Source organism: Pteropus medius, unplaced genomic scaffold (genome assembly GCF_902729225.1).
Source record: "Pteropus medius unplaced genomic scaffold, Ma_sr-lr_union100, whole genome shotgun sequence".
NCBI lineage: Eukaryota > Metazoa > Chordata > Mammalia > Chiroptera > Pteropodidae > Pteropus > Pteropus medius.
Genome location: NW_024340692.1, coordinates 4,903,360 through 4,924,377, shown reverse-complemented (window position 1 = coordinate 4,924,377; position 21,018 = coordinate 4,903,360). Strand labels below are relative to the sequence as shown.

At 35.9% G+C, this 21,018-nt stretch overlaps 1 protein-coding gene across 5 annotated transcripts in view; it reads right to left on the bottom strand.

The window, feature by feature from the left end:
- The window catches only part of FREM1 (FRAS1 related extracellular matrix 1), a 138,289-nt gene that overhangs the window by 18,459 nt on the left and 98,812 nt on the right, over positions 1 to 21,018 (bottom strand). For all 5 annotated transcript variants that reach the window (XM_039875149.1, XM_039875056.1, XM_039875193.1 and 2 more), the window contains 4 exons: positions 14,835 to 15,036; positions 13,950 to 14,094; positions 5,082 to 5,211; positions 2,429 to 2,501 (listed from right to left, as the gene is read on the bottom strand). In XM_039875149.1, coding sequence (XP_039731083.1) covers positions 2,429 to 2,501; positions 5,082 to 5,211; positions 13,950 to 14,094; positions 14,835 to 15,036 — 550 coding nt within the window. The remainder of the gene's footprint in view (positions 1 to 2,428; positions 2,502 to 5,081; positions 5,212 to 13,949; positions 14,095 to 14,834; positions 15,037 to 21,018) is intronic.

The window sequence follows — 21,018 nt, the reverse complement described above, 5'->3', positions numbered from 1 at the left end:
ATATAGCTCACCAGCCTGAAAAGTCACCCATTTTCTCTCCAGCTGCCTCCCAAGAGTTCTCAAATCTTATAATATCACACTGTCTTTGATTTTTCACTCTCTGTTTCTTCACCAGTCATGGAAACTGCTATTTTTAAAGAAAAGAACAGATTGCTTTGGGCAAAAGGGCTGGGGGTCGGGATGGAGACACCAGACCCAAAAGAGGCAAGAATTAACAATATGGGAGTAAATGAATATGTATGGGACCTGTGGATGTGGGGAACTTAAAACTTTTCTGAAGTAAGACTTCAGTTTATGAAACTGTTTCTGTCTAATAAGTTCCAAAAAAAAAAAAGCCGAGTGTTGTTTCTTTTTTAATTAATTTTTTTCTTAACATATCTAAATAATCTCTAAAATCATGACCATTTAGAGCCCCAGAAGTCATTAATATTTACTCATAACAGCATATAAACTCTTCTAGGCAAATGAGTATTTATCTTATGCAGTAGAATCCCCACAAAGTAGCTTTTAGAGATTCCTCTAGTGTAATACATTCCTCTAGTTTCTATCAACCCAAACAGAGCACCTGGTGGGCTGCTCAAATCTACTGAAGTCAAAACCATGACCTTGTAACAAACCTCAAATAATAAGGATGACAGATGACAAAGACTCTTGGCTCTCAAAGAACGGAAAGGTTGGAATTGCCTTAACACGAAGTACAAAAACAGCCTAGTGCAAACGCCTCAAACCCTTTGTTTTAGGGTTGACCAGAATGCAAGGGCCTGGAGGAACCTGAAGGTAAACATCAAATACATAATGAGAGTAGCTCTTCTCACAAAGTGTAGTCAGCCTGAGGAATGAACTTATGCACATCACGAAAATATCACAAGGAGGAGACCAATAACAATACTTGGGTTACTGCATGCCAAATTTAAGGCTCACTGTGAGAGGTTGAATTGTGTCACTCAAAACTCCATATTTTGAAGTTTTAACTCACAGTATTTCAGAATGTGACCTAACTGGAAATAAGGTCATTACAGATGCAATTTGTTAAGATAAAATCATACTAGAGTATGGGCTCTCATCTATTATGACTGGTGTCCTTATAAAAAGGGGACATTTGAACAGACACACACATACAAGGAGAACACTAATAGGGACATGACAGCAGAAGCCAAAGAATGCCAAAGATTCCAGCAAACCACTAGAGCATGGAAGAGAGACATGGAACGGATTTTCTCTCACAGTCCTCAGAAAGAATTAACCTGCCAACATCTTGATCTTGAACTTCTAGCCTTCTGGACTGTGAGAAAATAAATTTCTGTTTTCAAGCTACCTGGTTTGTGATATTTTGTTAGAGCAGTCCCAGCAAATTAATAATATAGTCATCAAACATCATGCTGCTTATGGCGAAAGGCATTTCTTTTCTGTGTTTAATATTAAAGATATTGATTTTGGAGTGGTGATGGTATTTCAGCTATTTTATTTTGTCTTTACTTGAAACATCATGAGTCAGTGGCAGGCGATGGCGGGAGTTTTGACTTTGTGCAGATCACTTCTCTTGCAGAAGACCACAAAGCTGGAAGCCCTGGCTGCTTCTCATGGCCTTTTCCATTTGCCCCTGGACTGGTGATTCTGAGCATAGGGAAAGAGAAGGCACCATGTGGTGCAGTGAAGGAGAGCTAGCTACCTGCCCCCATCTACGGAAGCCAGGGAGAGAAGGCATGTCTCTAGCCTTGGTATTTCAGGCATAGGCCCCCAAAATGTGTTTGTCTTTCAGCCTAAAGTCCCCTTCTTATTCTGCCTGCTCAGAATCCTGGGAAATCTTCCAGGATTTGCCTTAGTCAGAACAGTGGCTCACCCTTTTCCTTCCAATATACTATTAGTGAGTTGTTTTTACATCTGTATTTCCCACACGATAGAACACCCTCGAGAGCAGGCACCATACTCTTATATTCCCTTTTGCACCTAGCAAAATTTTCCCACAGATTTAATGCAAAATCTGTACTATCTAATTAAATAATAATTTCCCCTGGAATCTCCACATATTAACCTATTCCGAGAAAGATAATTTAGAAATGCCCTTTAGGAATCTATATGAACATAACATTTTTAAAATTTCCATAAAAATATGAGGCAATTAAATCATTTCAGCTTTGTGCCAGGCCTTTAAATAATTTTTTAAATGACATTACTTTTTTTCTGGATTTTTGGATGTTTGCTTTGATATTTTATATTTTTCATTTGTTATGATTTTCTCATTTAAAATAAATATTCACTTGTAATAAAATAAAGTATGAAGGGCAAAGCTTCAAGTCCAAACCGATCACTCTTGGAGTGGGGTAATACAGTTCCCTGAGGAGTTTCTAGTTGGCTGAAGTTGCATAATACTGTCATCTCCAGACTTCTTTACAAAAAACATAAAATGAACTGTAGACACGAAACGTACCTGGGTCAAACTGAATCAGTTTAGATAGAGTCATGGTGAAATCTTTTCCAATTGTAGCTGACACTTGGTTGACCTTAAAAGGAAAAAAAAATGTCTTTTTTAAATAAAAATATTCTATAATACAGAAACATCTAGGCTAGTCTCACACTAAACTCATGCTCTACAAGTCTATTTTTAACACAACTTGTTTTTTTTCATTGTAATAAAACATTTTTGATCCAAGCTGCATGAATTTTTCTTAAAGTTAACTTTTTCTAGGTTAATATCAATGGAAGTAAAAGTAAAACTTTTTTGTTTCTCCTTTATAAATGATTCAGTTATTGGAGAAAGCAACATGAATTTTAAACAATATCTTTCTCTTTGTTACAAGTCAGATTTTTTTTTATTTCATTACCTTCCCTTTACCTTAACCTTGTTTTAAAATAGTGTCTCTGAGGAAAAAAAGATGGAAGAGTGAAGAAAGAAGAAAGCAGGCACTCCTGACAGCCTGGGTGCTGGTCTGTCAGCCAACTCTGAGGCCTCCTGTGAGCTCCAGGACACTGAAAGCCTTTGGACTAGATGAACTACAACAAAGTCTGCTCCGCTTTCCTGTCTGGATGAAACCATCCATCCCTCTTCACAAACTTGGATGTAGGCTTTATGGGGATAGCAGACCTGGTGAACAGCTCCACAAAGACAAGCCACACCCAGAACTGAGGGCTTAGAAGCTCCATCAAGTAAGTTATAAAAAAACAAACAAACAAAAAAAACACTCTATTTTAAAGAGGCTATTGACTGATTCCCTGTTCCCCACCCTCAGGGCTAAAAACCAATCGATTTTAAGGCTCTAAAGTCCTGGCCTTAACACCAGCCAGAGAAAGCCTAAACATATATTAAGAACAGCATCCTTGGCTGCTTTGAAAAAGAGGTCATTGAATGAGAACCAAGTACAAGCTCAATAGGCAGCTGTTACTTTTGTATTTTTTTAAATGTTTAAGATGATCAGAAAAGTGGGTTAATAAATTTCTTCACTTTTTTAAATAAAGGAATGAAAAGCACAATTGAAAACTTAAAAATTCTTATTTCTATGTCCTCAGACATTTTCTCTGTTTCTAATCAAAGGCCCTAATATCTGCCAGTGGTTCTGCAGTGGAAACAGTTTGCTAAAGAAGGGTATTACCTTCTCAGCTCCCATTTGCTCCTTGCCTACAATGCCAGGGCTCCTCCCGAAGAACTTTTCATTGTAGAAAGGCAGCCCATTGTACACCTGTACCCACCATATGCTGAGACTTATATATCTCCGCATGGTTCTTGCACGTGCAATTACCTAGTATTTACCACCACTGAGTTTACAGAATCCTACGTGGGAAAAGGAATGGTCTGAGGCAAAGTGATTGGAGAATTCAGTCCAGTGAAGGTGCATGATCCGAACCAGGGCAAACAACACCAGTAAACGTGCTTTCTCTTTCTCTGTTCTTAGTCAAGCAGCCAATAACCTCTGGTATAAGGTGGCAGGCTGTGGGCCATGAGTAGTCATCAATGAAGGACACAGGGCTGTGTTTGATGAAGGCCTGTACACTCAGCTGGCAGGTTCGTGGTGTGCATTCTGCTTAAGTAGATAAAAGGTTCTATGTCACACCATGTATGTTCTTTCTACCTGGCAAGGTGAATTGTAGTGTGGCCCAAAACTCCAGACTTAAGCATATGGCACTATCTATAGAAGACCAGAGGACTATTAGAAAACCATCCAGCCAGATTCTTTCTTTTTCCACAAACCATCTGCTGGAAAATTATAGGGCATACTAAGTTGTCTAATGTTTTAATAACAATAAAGCACCCACAGATCTGGGGAAAGGAGCCTATGCCCACTGAAAAGTTAATACTGAGTCTGGATATGGCAGAATTCAGGCACGCAGGGTCTGAGGATGATTTGAATTATTATCGTAATTGAGACTTAACTGAAATGTCATTTTTTTTTCCCAGTAGCTAATATCAGTGCCCTTTTCATTAGATTGAGGAAGGGAGTCTTAAGGCTTATTTGTTGTCATTAGTATATAAAAGCTTTTCATGCTTTTGTTCTCTTGAAGTGCTATTGTGATAGCATCTCCTAAAAATTCCTTCAATTCTAATAGCTATAGGTTGTGTTTCGAGGTCCACGTCAATGGAAAGGAATAACAAGTTGACTAAATCAAAAATGATTACTGTATTGATATATGTTCCCTTAATTTTGTATGACTTGAGGACTCTTAAGATACATTTGTCCTGATTTTCCTCATCCACTGAGACCACAGGAGTTACCCTGGTTCATACTCAGAGAAAGCCATTTGGGGACTGAAATTTGCTCTGGGTACCTCACAGAATGCCTTGCAAACAACTTTTCTTTCTAAAGCAGAGTTTGGCCCAAGTTCACTAGGTTGGACATACCTCCCTGTGAAATCAAACTTCAAGACTTAACGACCAGATTTAAAAACTAAAAATGGGTTAAAAATATTATATCTAAGAGCTAATGAAGCTAGATAAAGGCTGGATGAACAAGGAGATTTTATACTTACAATCCCCAGAAGAGTGTGGCATGTCTGCAATTTGAAATTTCCTTGGTTATTCTGATTTTTTTCTTAAAAAATAAAATAAGCAACCTAAGTTTTAGCTTGAGTTGACATTTTAGAGTTGTTACCTTTACACTGACAAAGGCCGAGTCCATGGAATAGCCCCTTCTGGCAATTTCCAAGGGCAACATGCCCACATTCTCACAGACCTCATATTCAGTCTGTGTCCATTCAATATGAGACCACTTCAGTTCCAAGCTGTGCAAGAAATGAAGAGAAAGGGGAAATCATAAGAAATGTACAGTAAATGCAATGCCTGTAGGGATCTTCTGCTGAGTAGGAGACCAAACCACTGGTTCATACCATGGTTCATTAAACTACGTCAGTGTTAAAAATGCCTTACACTTGTTTGATACTTTTTAGTTCATAAAGAACTTTTACTAACATTGTCTCATTTAATGCTTACAACAATGTCCTGAGGGAGACGGAGCAAGTATTAGAATTCCATTTTACAAATGCAGAAACTAAGGTTAAAAGACTGTTGAAAGTACCACAATTATTAATAACAGAAAAAGGACTCAAACTTGAGCATTCTAAAGGAAAAGGAACCAACACTAATGAAGTTCAAAAGGACACTCATTTTTGGAAAGGATGCTGATATGAAATCTCTCTTATCTTTTGGCCTTCTTCAGTGGTGCAACAAGAACAGTTTTAGACACAGATCTCCTGAACTTGAGTTAAGATTAAATCGCAAGTTATCTCTGAGGGTGTGACTAAGAATTAAAATGTGCATGTGTTTTGTAACCATAATCTGTTCATTCTTTTGTGCATACAAAAGGGTTGTACTAATAATATGTAGTTTGGATGCAGCTATATACCTGAATAAACCTAATGGAGAGTAGACTTTTTCCTCACAATATAATTATTGAGCCCAAAATTCTTCTTGAATCTTTATAACGTAGGGAAAACTTATTTCCCTTTTTTCAGAAAAGAAATCCAGGCTTAAGAAAGATTAACTAACTAGCTCAAAAGAAAAAAGCTATGGCAAAGCTAATACATAACAGAGATTAAATTCCCAGCAGAAATCTGAAGCCAAATGATTTGTTCCTCTTCTACCATCCTTCTTCTCACTTGAAGTTCTTCAGGACTCCTTGTAGTTTGAGCTCAAGCAGAAAAGTACAGCGTTATTTTTATCCTGAAATATTCTTTTTTGAGGTGAGAAAACTTGAAATGTTTCACCTAAACATTTCTCTCTAAACACATTCTTACTTTTTAACCCTTTCAACCTTCAGCAATTTGAAAGACACAAGCAATCTTCACCATGATCACTTAACACACTTTCCTTGCTTTTGTTTTACTCATTTTCCTTTAATTCTACATTTACAAAACCCTCAGTAGTTGCCTTACTGTATCCCAAACTTCTAATTGGATTCAAGCTCTTTCCTCTAGAGTTAGTAAATTTATTTTTACAACTTTATTTTTCTTGCAGAACTAGAAATTCTGTGCCACTGCGAGGAGAATAGGGTTCACAGGACTCTCCTGGCTTTTCCAGGGACCATTCATAATAGCAAGTAAGTTTATCTTTTCATAACCACTTTATATACTTGCACCAATCATATGTCACAGTCGCATTCTATAGACTAAGTTCACTAGCAAAATAAACTCCATAGCACTGTCTTCTACAAGGTAATGTGGGAGCACAGAACTATTGCAGAGGTTCGTGAATCTCTATGAACATGTTTATTCAATCAAAAATACAAAGTTTAGTGCTACTGGCATGCTGGGCTTCATCACATTTTGGCATAAAAACAAGACCCTTACATTAAATAATATTGGGACTCTCATAGGTATTTAATGCAACAGAATTCAAATCTGGCATGAAAGAGATCAAGAAACAAAGAAATAAATGACTGTGATTAAAGAATCACTAGATAACAGGCAACAAGGACATTATAAATGCCAATAGAAAAACACATTTATTGTTGTTATTCTAAATAACATGTTGCAAAGAATTCCTAAAAGATCTAGCTAAATGAGAAAGAGTTTTAGTGTCTAATCTCCTGAGAATCCATCCATTGCTAATACTAACCATGACAAGCAAAAATTCATCAATGTCTCTCTGCAGATCCAGGTGACCTCAAGGCATAAAGCTAAATGCAGTTTGATCTAGATTCATAAAGGGACCATGCAGAGTACTGCTCAGTTTCAAAGCATAAAGAGTCCTGGTGTTTGGGAATGTGTGTACATTTCCCTGACGCACCATTAGAATGCTGCATAATGCTTAGAGGTTAAGGTTGTTATTACACAATATTCTGTTTTATTTTCTTAAAACTACTCACTATAAATAAAAAGGTCTATTGAAAAGCCATAAAATTTAAGCCAGGCTATATATTTTCCAGAAAAATGTTTAAATTGCAAAGCACTTGCATACCTATGGGATATGTGCGACACATGTTTTGAATGTATTTTTGTTTTTTGCAGTACAATATTTGAGAAGATCTTTCTACACTGAGACTATGGTTATTTAAACTCTACACAAACACCTGGAAGAAAAGTAAGAGGTGTCGTTAATCACTTGGGAATTCTTCCTGTGAGAAGCCACACTGCTGTATACTTGACATCAGGTAGATAACTAGATGCAGGAGCCCTTGAAAGAAATTTGGAAAGCTCTGGACTTGTAGGTGTCATGTAGATAAGGGTTGGTTCAAAACTTCACATTTTAACGACCCCTCCCTTCTCCTATTACTGTTGAGTAGAGCTCATTCTAAGGCCAGAAATGAGGTTTCTGGATACACTTTATGCAAAACCCATATGGCAATCATTTTGAGTCATTTAGCAAGAGGTGAGAACTCCTCTATTGCCTTGGTCAAGGTTTCCCAACTGTGACACTGTTGACATTTGGGACCAGATAATTCTTTGTTGTGAGGAGCTGTCTTGTGCATTGTAAAACATTTAGCAGCATCCCTGGCTTCTACCCACTACATGCAGTTACACCACTGCCCTCAGTCACAATCCAGGGGAGAAAAAGAGCAATTAGAGGGATTGCTTTACAAACTATATAAATATCTAACCAATGTACTGTATGCTTGAAACCAATAAAATAATAAAATTTTAAAACATATTTAGAAAAAAAGAAAAAAACTGTTTCCAGATATTTCCGAATGTCCCTTTGGGGAAAAGTCATCCCAGTTGAGAACCACTTCGCTAAGTGATTTTGAGGCACTCATCACATTAGAAAATTTGATTTAATGTGGAAACTGAATTTTGGCGCCCCAAAAGCACTGCCGTGAATGGAAGACAAAGGATAAAAGAGTGGAAATTAAATTGGATTAGAAGTCCTGAGGCTTCTGGTCCTTCTGCCACTTAGAACTCAAGTCAGGCATGAGAAAAGTTGCTTAAACACCCAGTTTAAAATTGCAATCCATTCCCAGAGTCCAGCATCTGTGATGCCCCTTTATCCTGACCATCTTTTTCATTTTCCCAAGTATGTATTATGCATAACATACTACTTGATTTAGTTAAGATATTATGTATGTTCTAAGTGAACAGGTGTCTTCGGTTCACTGATATAGTCCCAAGTCCCTCGTAGAGTGACTAGGACCTAGTAAGGGCTCATTTTGTAAAATGAATCTTGTCTAGCCCACCATTCCCAAGCTAAATTGACCACCAAAACTTTTTTTCTCCTCAGCCCTAATAACATCCTATTTTGCACAATTTGAAAAACTGCTTAGCTAGGTGATCCTCACCTGTTCTTTCTAGCCCTGACTTACTCTGGGTTCTTTAGCTGTTATTGGACTTTATTAGAGTAGAGAGAAAGATGGCATTGATAAAAGAGCATTCTATCGTATATCACAATTTCTTAACAGACGTATTCTATTATCTAAGGAGTGGGCATGGTTCTCAACTTTTGGCAATGCCTAGAGACAGCTTGGGTTGTCACACTAGGAGGATGGTGATACCAGCATTTAGAGGGTAGAGGCCTGGGATGCCGCTAAACATCCTGCAATGCACATGACACCCAACCCAATCCCTACCCCCACTCCATGACAGAGAGTTATCTGGCCCAAAATGTCAATAGTGTTGATGTAGAGTCAAAAATATATAATCCGATATTTTATCCTGTGGATACTTGATTCCTTTATACCAATGAATTGAAAGAAACACTTGGATTAAAACTCCAGTTTGGGATCTGGGACATCAATCTAGGTTAACAAGAGTGTGTGGAAAAGGTACTTGGTCCCTGGATGCCTCAGTTTCCTCACTTCCCAAAGCATAATAATGATGGGTCTGTGCTTCAAAGGGGTTAAATGAACCTTAATGAATACTCATTAAGTATTTTGAGCTTCTCAGTGAAAGATTTTATAGAAGCTAAAATTGTGATTAAATTATTCTTATAACTAGATTTTCATTTATAATCAAGTAGCACATGACTTAAGAAAATTGAGATCTTAAAAAAAATTTTTTCCAAGTAGTCAATCTAAGACTTATCAATTCAGAGAGGATGTTATTAAGCTCCATAATCTAATGCTATGAACACCTGTGTTTTCATTTCTGTCTTTCTCTCATGATAATGGGGAAACAGTGTTTAGCCAGGAGGCAGCATAGTGAGTACCTAAACAAGTGCTTTGGAGTCAGACACATCTTGCAACCACTTATTAGTATGTGATTATGGCCAGCTACTCGCTCTCTCTGGGCCTCGGTTTTCATTATCTTTACAAAGAGGAGAATTACACTCATGTCAAATGATGAAAATTAAAATTCATTAATTTATATAAAGCACCTGTACACAGTGGATGCTTAATAAGTGTGATTTCCCCTCCCTTCCTCTGTGTTTTCCTAGATTGAGTCCGGAAACAAATACTTTAACTTCTGCCTTGCAGGTAATATGAAAGCTTTACCTAGCCAATAGTTTCAACCTCTTCCCCTATAAGGTGTTTCATAAAAGCTGCCAAACTATTGCAAAGTTTGCCTATTAGAAATTCCTCTTCTTTTTCATTTCTTTTGTCCCTTCTCCTTGAAGACCAAGAATAAATAATAGAACAGCCACGGGGAGGAGAAGAGTCAGAGTGCTTGAAATCATGCAGCAGCTGGAGAAGCAGCCTTTGAGTTATGAAAACTTCGGCGAGAGTCAGCTTTTCTTTTGAAGTTCATTTTTTGTCAGTGGACCCTAGAAAGAGGTCAGTGTAGAAGACATTAGGAAACTGCTATGGCCAGAAATTGGCTACATTCTGTGGTCTGCAAAGGTGTTTTTGATGAACGACGTGGATCCTGTGTAGTTTGCTTTGAGAATTCTGCAGACCATCTTGAGATTTGAGCTGGACTTTGAGAACAGGCATGAGCTTGTTAGAGAGTCATGCCAAGGCATGAGCTGCTAAGATGAATAGGATGAGTATGTATTCTGAGGTCAGGGTAGTAGGGTTCACTTTTGGCTCAGCACTTATCCATTTATGGGACTGCAAGCCAATCACTTAAATGCTTTAAGCCTGATTTTCTTATCACCCTCAGAGGATTTTGCTTTGCAAATTAAATTAGGCAACATATGTGAAAGCACCTAGCACAGTACCTGAAATTTAGGCACTTAGCCAAGTCTAAATATTTATGCAAATTCCATGGATTTCTGTGTTATAAAATAATCTCTGTTCACAATAAAATGTCTCCCAAATGTATTCTATGAAAAACTTGTTCCATGAGCTATTGTGGGGAATGGGGGAGAGAAGGGAGGGAGAAGTGGTTCTATGGTCAAATCAAGTTGAGATATGCTGCATACGATATGCCTCTCTCAGAGATCTGCAGTCTATACAAGCATCTCCATAATTCTAGGATGTAATTCAGTTAAACAGTATGCAAGCTAGCTAGCTAGTAATAACTCGATTAGTCTAGGCTAAATCAGATTCCCTAACACCTTTTTTAATGGAACATCTATTGACTCTTCAAGACTGTTATTCCACAAAAACACCACAAGAGCAAAAAATTACTAGCAGTCAAGATTCTGGAACATTCCCACTGAACATAGATCTTTCTCATTTTCTTAAAAGAGTGCCCTTTCTGCTCCAGATTTCACTCACCAGTCCCTTTAGCTTTATTACAGAAGGTTTTCACCCCTTCAAATATGCAGAATGTTAAACTATTAATCCTGCCTAAGCCAAAGAACACAAAGTTGCACAGCATTTAGCTCACTGACTTGTAAGCATACTGATTGTTTATTCTGCAAACCATCCCAGAATCACTTTCTAATTAGAGATGGGCTTTAGCGAGCCACCCAGTGTCTCTGAAATACTTCTTCATATAGTCAACCTTTGCACCCACATGAATGAACAACAGTAGTGAACACTAGCACAAGTTACATTTGTTAAGGACTTCAAATATACAAGGTGCTTTTACCTCATTTGCTTCTCTAAACAAATTTTGGTATTGCCCCATTTGACAGATGGGATAACTAAGGCTTGAACAATCACCTAGGTCAATGGCATTGCCAAAGATCAAACTCTGTTCTTTGGCTCTAAATCCAATGGTTTATTGTTTATTATCTATACTGTAATTTCCAGTGTGTTAGACATGGCACGTACGCTAATGTTAACATCTATAATTTACATTAAAAACCAAGTAAAACTTAAAGTTCTTGAAAATTAAGTATTTGTCCTTTCTTGCTGCCATGGGGGCCAATGACTGGAGAGAGAGAGAGGCAGATAAGTCCACAGCTCCATTCCCTCTAGCCAGTCAGCATGCTTGGGTAAGGGTGGGCAAGAAGTTCTGCAGTGTATGAAGAAAACCAGGTACTCTGGAGCCACCCTTCCTGGGCCTGAAGCCTAGCTCCTTTGCGAATGAGCTGCATAAGCTTGGAAAAATCATTTCCTATCCCCATTTTTCGGTTTCCTCACCTGTAAATTCTGTATGATGATGGTATGTAACTCATAGATGGCTGTGATGATTAAATGAAGAGCCATAAAAAGAGCAGAAAACAATTATATTATATGTGTAACTAGGCTCTTGCTGGCTGTCTTGGAGAAAAAAAACCTGCTATTTATAACATTGTATCTTAATGGAAAAATGTACATCTAATAAATGAGGCAACTATACCAATCAAAAATCATGGACGTAAATGCTGACTAATTTCTATCTTCCCCTATCTACTTTAAAGAAAACAACTTAATATCTCAGAATCAAATCCAAATTATTTTTGGATTAATACCTAATAGGTGTATTGTACATCATTTCATCCCATTGGTTCCAATCATTTCAAGCTGAATTAGAAACGTCTTCAGCATAAGTGCCTAAAATTGATATCTAACACAAGAAGAAGCCTATTTAAAATAGCCTCAATTAAGGATATAAATTCTTCTGTGAATCTCTTACGAATCTGAGGATTATTTAAAACTGTAAATCATCTTCAAAAGCAATGTCCTTGGTAATTGCAAGAAATAAGAAGGGCATGTAAGTGAAATAATATCAATCTAGCACCATTGCCGGAAAAAAAATTGTCTATCAGCTATGCTGTGTTTACATGTGGAGGATCAGCTATTAGCATTAGATCAGTAGCAAGCTTGGTCACTACTCATATGTTTTTAGTTGAAATATTAAAAAACAAGGGAAGTTAATTTAGTAATGTTTTGGAGCAGAACTTTTTTTCTTTTTACATATTCTTGAGAATTGGAAGATGTTCGTCTGAAATTGCAAGTACTTCATATATTTTATGTAAATATATGTATAATCCGGAGGAACAATTTCTCTTAAGCAAGAGCTGTTTAATGGGTGGTGGTCATCTGTTTTAATTTTATAATCTCAGGATTATATTTACATGTCAGAAGTAAGGTTTTCCTTGTTCATGTCTATTTACCAGCTTGTAGTACTGTGCACCTGGCATATAGTAGCCAGTCAATAAAAATCTTTCGAGTTAATAAATCTGGGCCAGGTACTACACTTTATCAAGGCAATGTAGGTGTGGAACCCTGGGAAACTGGGTAGGGGGTGGTTTTGTTTGTTAGTTTTGAGGATGCCAGTTTTTCCTAACAATGACTACAGAGACCTCTGCTGGTGAAATCTGGAACTACAATCCAGGATCAAAAATAAAAAGCAAGAACGAAGAGAGCAGAGGAAAATTTGTTTTCCATAAAGGTGCTGTACTCACTTACAATGTGTAGTCTGACTAGGATATGGTGAACACTAAAACTAGGATGAACAACTTTTCTTGGAAGTGGCTTGGAAGATTTAAAAAGAAAGGAAAAACACAGCACAAGAACTAGACTATGAATAACCTTTCTATACTTATCGGATAGCTGATAAATTACTCAAGGTCTACCTACAGTCAAGAAAAGTCTACAATAGGAACCCATGACTGAGATTATTACAATCTGTAAATCTAGTTAATTTTGAGGATTTGTTATTCTTGTCATTCTGAGGATCGTATATACTTCTGTCACTAAATACCTCCAAGACCATTTTCCTCTTTACACCATCTTAATCTTATCTATGATAGGTTTATTAACTTCTAAAGGCAGTCTTAAGTAATCATTTGTTTGTTTCTTTTTCTTTCTTTCTTTCTTTTTGAAGGAAAGAGCTGTTTTGCTAACTGTTCCTGACTACCTCATTCTTCCCACTCTAGATATTTTATGAAACTATGGTTACTAACACAGTCCTAGAGTGACCCCTTGCTGCATGATTTGTACACAAGCCTGCAAGCTCAGTCCTAGGTGCCAGTGAACTGTCAAGACAGAAACCTTTCTGTGTGTGAAGGTATATGCATTTACATGCAAAAATTGAATGCCCTAGCACTATACAACTTAACTTTTTAATGTTTTCATACTCTGTAAAGCTACTGGCTTTCCCACTATCAAGCAGTAATAGAAAGACAAATCCCTCTCCGAAATAAATTCCATGAGCTTGTGAAATCGTCAATTTATCCTCTTAGATTCTGTTTGAAAAAAAAAACACTTCACTTTCCTAATCAGATACATTCTGGACATTATATGCAGGATTATGGAATAAGCAAAATAATTTACATTTGAGGAGCAGCTGAATTCCCTGTAGGGTCCATGATTTGAAATTCCATGATATCTGAATTAAATTCCAAAGATGAGTTTATGATGTAAAGAATGGTCTTACTGTTTAAGTCCTTTTGGTTAAATTTCTCATGGATAAATTCCCCTACAAAAAAGAAATAAATGAATTTAATGAGAAATTAAACAAAAAATTAAAAGAGTTGATAAAATTGTATGGCTATTTTATTTTAAACTCAGCTTTAAAAATAGCCAATGTATATTTTTAAAGGAAATTAACATTATTACAACTATCTTAAAACTCATATGCAATGAACTTAAATTAGTCTTTAAAATTTATTTTGTCTCAGAAATATTGTGTCTTAAAGAAAATGTAATATTAGAGGGAAAGTAGAAAGATACAGTAATAAATTCTATAATTCTGTGGCATCTTTTTTAGTGATACATTTTGAACATTGTCTTTATAAAGCAGAAATAATATACAATCCAGAGAAATCATTCTACCAAAAAAACCCAGAATTTTTTTAAATGACTGACATAATTTAGAATTTATGATAGAAAAAATTAGTCGCAAATATGAATTTGGTCCTGACATTAAATATTCCTCTGAATATATTATAATCTGGCTGTTGGAAAAAAAAGTTGTAAACAACAGACGTCATACAATAAAATAATACATCAATATGTGGTTCTCCCACTCAAGATGAATTTAGGAAAGCACAGCTTCAAACCCTCTTTAATGCTGGTATTGATTTATAAACTGCATGTATCAGTAAGCCCTGGGGAATGTTTACCAAATGGGCCTGCACTTAATTAAATTACTCTCTAGCATTGCCAGCCACTGGGTATTTTAAAATGAGCAATTACAAGGATTAAGGAAGGCAGTACCTGTTGTTGTGTTCTCCAGATGTCCATGTTGGGGGCCTCGTAAAATCTTAAAGATGATCTGATCATCATCGGTGTCAGGGTCCGATGCCTTCAACACACGGGAAGTGATGTAAATTCCATAACAGCCATTTTTTAGAAGTGCTATGTGAGAAGGGGAATGCACATGTACGATGTGGGGGGCTGTTTTGTCCAACTGGTCCACCTGAGTTGTCAATAATTACATACAATGTTATACATCCCTCTGGAGACTTAATGATTAACAATGACAAACACTCCTAAATTTCAGATTTCTTATCCTCCTCATTTGTTAATTTCTGCTAAAGATTGTCTTGTTCACAATATCCTCAGCAAATACCATAGTGCCGAGAACAGAGGTAAACTTTCTATTGTAAATCTTAACACAGCTTTATTTATTTGTCTGTCTCCCCCATTAGGAAATAAGCTCCCTGAGGGCAGACACTATGTCTGATTCCCCCAATCTATTCCCTGCAACTGGCACAGTGCCTGAACCATAACAGGAGCTCAGGGAATATCTGCTGAATGAATACATTAAAATTGACCCAAGAATTGTATCGCAAACAATGTTAGATCCACAGAAGGATATCCCCATTTTCCCAGTACTTGGTGATGTACAGAAACAAAGTTATAAGGTTTACAAATGCAACGAACATTTTTTTGGCATGTCTTTGTTTAAATGGCAAAAACGTTCAATAAAAATAGAAATATCTTAGTAAGAAAAAAGTGAGAAGTGACTATAGGCATTTGTGAATTTGTTTCATTGAGGATGAGAACCAGGTAACTGAACAGGTGGACTCAATTTGTGAAGACAGTGGATGGACGATTACTCATGAGTGGAAGGGGTGTATAGGTTCAAGCACTACAAAGGGCTTCATTCAGTTACGGTATGGAGCTAAGTCCATCTTGCGAATAACTTGTAGTTAGGGATGGAGGAGTTTTGATGGATCAGCACAATTCACCAATAATGCTAGAAAACACGTGTAAGAACACTACCTTCATTCTTCAATTCTTAACTTAATTTATCCAAAAATTACTGCTAATCTTAGTTCACTAAAGAGAAGGAATAAGTGTCAATGATAAGTCTGTAAATTTTTCTTGTATGTGATGATATAAAAAGGAAGAGATGGGATGAACTGATGATGAATAATTTCCATGATGTAGTGAGAACAATAAAACTGCAAATTGCAGAATACAAGATGACTATAATATCATTTTTGTTCAAAACTAATACATATATGTTTATACACAGGTAAAATTATGGGAGCATATATACAAACATGTACATTTGTCTTGGGGTTGGGAAAAGTTACCATTTCTCCATATGGAATTTTGTAACGATCAAATATTTTTTCTTCTCAAGTTGGCAAGGTCATTTTTAATTAACAAAAATAATCATAAGAAGTTGAAGATGACACAAATAAATGGAAGGCTATACCATTCTCATGGAGTGGAAGAATTAATATCATTAAAAAGTCTACACTACCCAAAGCAATCTGCAGATTAAATGTAATCCCTATCAAGATAACGATGACATTTTTCACAGAACTAGAATAATCCTAAAATTTATATGGAATCACAAAAGGCTCCAAATAGCCACAGCAATCTTGAGAAAGAACAACAAACTTGGAGGTAATATGCTTCCTTACTTCAAACTTTACACAAAGCTACAGTAATCAAAATAGTATAATACTGGCACAGAAAGCAGACACATATATCAATGGAACAAAATAGAAAGTCCAGAAATAAACCTATGATTATATGGTCAAATAATCTACAACTAAAGAAGCAAGACTATATAATCAGGAAAAGACAGTCTCTTCAATAAATAGTGTTAAGAAAATTGGATGGCTACATGAAAAAAGAAAGAAAACAGAAAAGAAAAGAAAAGTGAAAAAGAAACCGAACCAGTTACTTACACTATACAAAAGAGAAACTCAAAAGAGATGAAAGACTTAAATGTGAGACTTGAAACCATAAAACTAGAAGAAAATAAAGGCAATAAAATCTTTGACAACAGTCTAAGCAAATTTTTTAGATATGTCTCCTCAGGCAAGGGCATCAAAAGTAAAAATAAACAAATGGGACTATATCAAACTAAAAAGCTTTTGCACAGTGAAGGAAACCATCAACAAAATAAAAAGGCAACCTACTTAATGGAGGAAGATATTCACAAATGACATATCTAATAAGGGATTAATATCCAAAATATATAAAGTATTTACACAACTCAACATCTAAAAGAACAATCTGATTAAAAAATGGCCAGAAGACCTAGATAGACATCTCTCCAAAGAAGACATAGAGATGGCCAACAGACTCATGAAGCGATGCGCCGCATCAGTAGTCATCAGGGAAAGGCAAATCAAAAACACAATGAGCTATCTAGCCCCTCATACCTGTCAGAATAGCTATTACAAAAAAGATGACAAGTGTTGACGAAGTTGTTGAGGAAATGCACTGTTGACGTGATTGTAAATTGGTACAGCCACTGTGGAAAACTGTATGGAGATTCCTCAAAAATTAAAAGTAGAACTACCATATAACCCAGTAATTCCACTTCTGGGTATTTAACCAAAGAAAATGAAAACACTAATTTGAAAAGGTATAGGTAGGTACCCTCATGTTCATTACTGCATTGTTTACAATAACCAAGATATGGAAGCAACCTGGTTGTCTGCTGATAGAAGAATTAATAAAGAAGATGTGGTATATATGAAATATTATTCAGGTATAAAAATACTGTCACTTGTGACAACATGGATGGACTTAGAGGTTGTTATGATAAAAGTAATTCAGAAAGAGAAAGACACATACCATATGATTTCACTCACATGTGAAATCAAAAAAAAAACAATACAAATAGACAAATGAAAGAGAAACAGACTCATAGATACAGAGAACAGACTGATGGTTGCTAAAGGAGAGGGCAATGGGTGATGGACAAAAAAGGTGAAGGGAATTGAGAGGAACAAACCTCCAGTTATAAAATAGTCACAAGGATGTAATATACAGCATAGGCAATATGGTCAATATTATACTAATAACTTTGTACGGTGACAAATGGCTACTAGACTTATTATGGTGATCACTTCGTAAAGTATATAAATGTCAAATCACTATGTTGTAAAATCTGAAACTAACATGATATTGTATGTCAACTATACTTCAAAGAAAAAATAATCATTAATCATGTTGGTTAATGTTTGGAGAAACAGATATTTTTATATTTTGCTGATGGGAGTGCAAATTTGCAAAAATATTCTAAAGAGAAATTTGTCATATATGTATCCTGAAATGTGCATATACTTTGATCCAAAACTTTCACTTTTCTCGGTATATCTGCAGAAACAATTAGACGTGTATACAAAAATGTGTATATATGGATGTTCGCTAAAATATAATTTATAACAGCAATTAACAAAAGTTCCATAAAACATAAAAGTCCAACATGGGATTTATAAACCATCTCTACCTAAGACTGAATGCTATGCAGCCTTTAAAAATTATGTTTTCAAGGAAGATTTAATGACATGAGGACATTTTCACAATATAATGAAGAGTAGAAACAGGCAGTATGCATAATAGTACATATATTATTATCTTGTTATTGCACAGAATAAAAAAATGGAAAGAAGCCACCAATGATAGTTGTCTTTGACTGATATGATTGTAAAGGATAGTTTTTTCTTGTCTTTAACTGTAGTTTATGAATTCTTTACAATAACATTATTTTATGTTGAAAAAGCAATATTTTCAAAAGTTATAGTCATTCTCCTCTCCCCAAAAGTATAAACAGCAACCTCAGAGCTGTAAAGTCAGGTGGGGGATGGGAAGTCATATAGTTTTCGTGGCCTTTGGAGGGGAGAAGTTCTTATCTCCTATAGATATTGCAGCCAGGAGGAGAGATGGGTAATATCAGAAGAGGAAAAATAAAAATACTTCAAGCCATGTAAGAAATTCTCAAAGTTGATAAACAAAAGTGTTACAAGAGGAATAAATACTTTTGATAATTTTTTTTTTAATATTATTATATGGTCCCCTGTTTGCCTTTGGTCATACTTGTGCTAAAATGTATCCTTGTCTTATTAAAATTCTAGATTCTTCAAAAGCAGGTCTTATGTCTCAATATATTAGAAGCATTTAAAAATATTGGAGTGTAAGACTTTTTTTTAAAGAAGGCTATGTTCATAAAAGGTCATATAGTAAAATACAGTAACACAAATAATGGAATTTAAAAATATAAAACAAGGCATATAAGTACTGTTTTAAGGAGTCCTGTATTGGTAGGTTCTGTACAAGAACAGAAAAAATCCTTGACCTGGAATAATCAGAGACGGTTTTATAAAGAAATAAGAATCCCTGAAGAGTGGCTGGGGATTAGGAAAGATGAAGGAAAAGGGAAGGCTTTCATGGGGGAGAGATGCATCTATAGCCATGTAAGAAATGACCCCAAAGCGTACTGACTTGATACCATAATGATTTATTTTTTCAAAAAAAGGAGAAGAAGGCTATATCCTTAAGATAACTTGTGTTGGATTTACTGAAAATCTGGGACATGCCTAAACCAGAGAAAGCAGTGATGCTGGTCCTTTGTCCCTCACCTCCAGCCACATACCATTTTAAGGAAGATTACAGAAATCATTGTAGCAAGATTACAGTAATTTTGTATAAATAAGACAGACCTTATTTATACAAAATGAATGTCAGATTAGTGCCTGCTGGTATCAGTAATATGCTCCTGTATTTTGTGTTTAAGTCCAGTAGCTTTGCCACCCAAAGCTCCCAAGGTTAGAATGGTAAGAATAGTACACCTACACTTGGGAAACTTAATTGTACATATTCATCACTCAGTAGTGGATGACATCATATTGTCTTGCCAAAAAAGCTCTTAAAGGCAATAGACGGGGTCATCTCTCCTGCACTGCTTGGGGCTGAGAGTGGTAACATTTCCTAAACCTCTTGACCTCTCTGCTCAGAGAGACCAGGACATTTAGGGATATTATGGGAGAAAGTTTGAGGCTTTCTTTCTGAGTTTTTTTACATATAATAAATTTTTTTGGCAAGTAAAAATCTTGTACTTTAGATGAAAAAGAACCTTTAGAACATATATCTAACATTTTCCTATCAGTAAATTCTGCAAATTCCTAGAGGTAAGTCTCTTACAATAACCACGCTCCTTAAGATGAGGGGATTCAGGAGACAAGAAAAACATATTAATAGACTGAAGAGTGAGATGAGACTAATTACAATGAAAACATAATAAGAAATAAAAACACAATCTTACTAAGTACAAAGTACTTCTCACATACTGTGTCAATGCTATCAATACCTTCTCTCTTCTCCTAGCACATCATTATTTCACTATCTATTCTGGACTTCCCCAGTGCCAATAACTCATCAAACACCCACTCTATATTATCATGACTCCCCACCTTTCTACTCAAATCTCATCGTGGATAGAGACTGAGGTAGTTAATTTTATGTGTCAACTTGGCTGATCTATGATACCCAGTTGTTTGGTCAAACACCAGTCTAGCTACTGCTGTGAAGGTACTTTTTAGATGTGATTTAACATTTAAATCAGCAGACTTTGAATAAAGCAGATCACTCTCCAGAATGTGGGTGGGCCTCATCCAATCAGTTGACGGCCTTAAGAGAAAAGATGAAAGTCCCTTGAAGGGGAAGAAATTCTGCCTCCAGGCTGCCATTGGACTCAAGACTATAAAACAAACTCCTGTTGGAATTGTCATCCTGTTGGCCTGCCCTGAAGATTTTGGATGTCAGACCCTATAATTGTGTGGGCCAATTCCTGAAAAAAAAATCTCTCACTATATATATATATATATATATATATATATATATATATATATATATATATATATATATATATATATCTCCTATTGCTTCTGTTTCTCCAGAGAATACTGACTAGTACAGAGACTAAAGACCAAAGGAAAATTATTATTATTTTACATAATCAGAAAGTATACTGAGGTAAGAGACAGATTTATATATTTTTTTGCTGTTGGTGGAGGTATATAGAATAGGGTGAACTACAGAATAGGGTGAAGAGCAGATTCAAGGCTTTGAGAGCCAGAACATACTTGATCTATTTTGACTAAAAAAAAAAAATGTATTATGCCCTCCAAGAATCATCATAATAGTC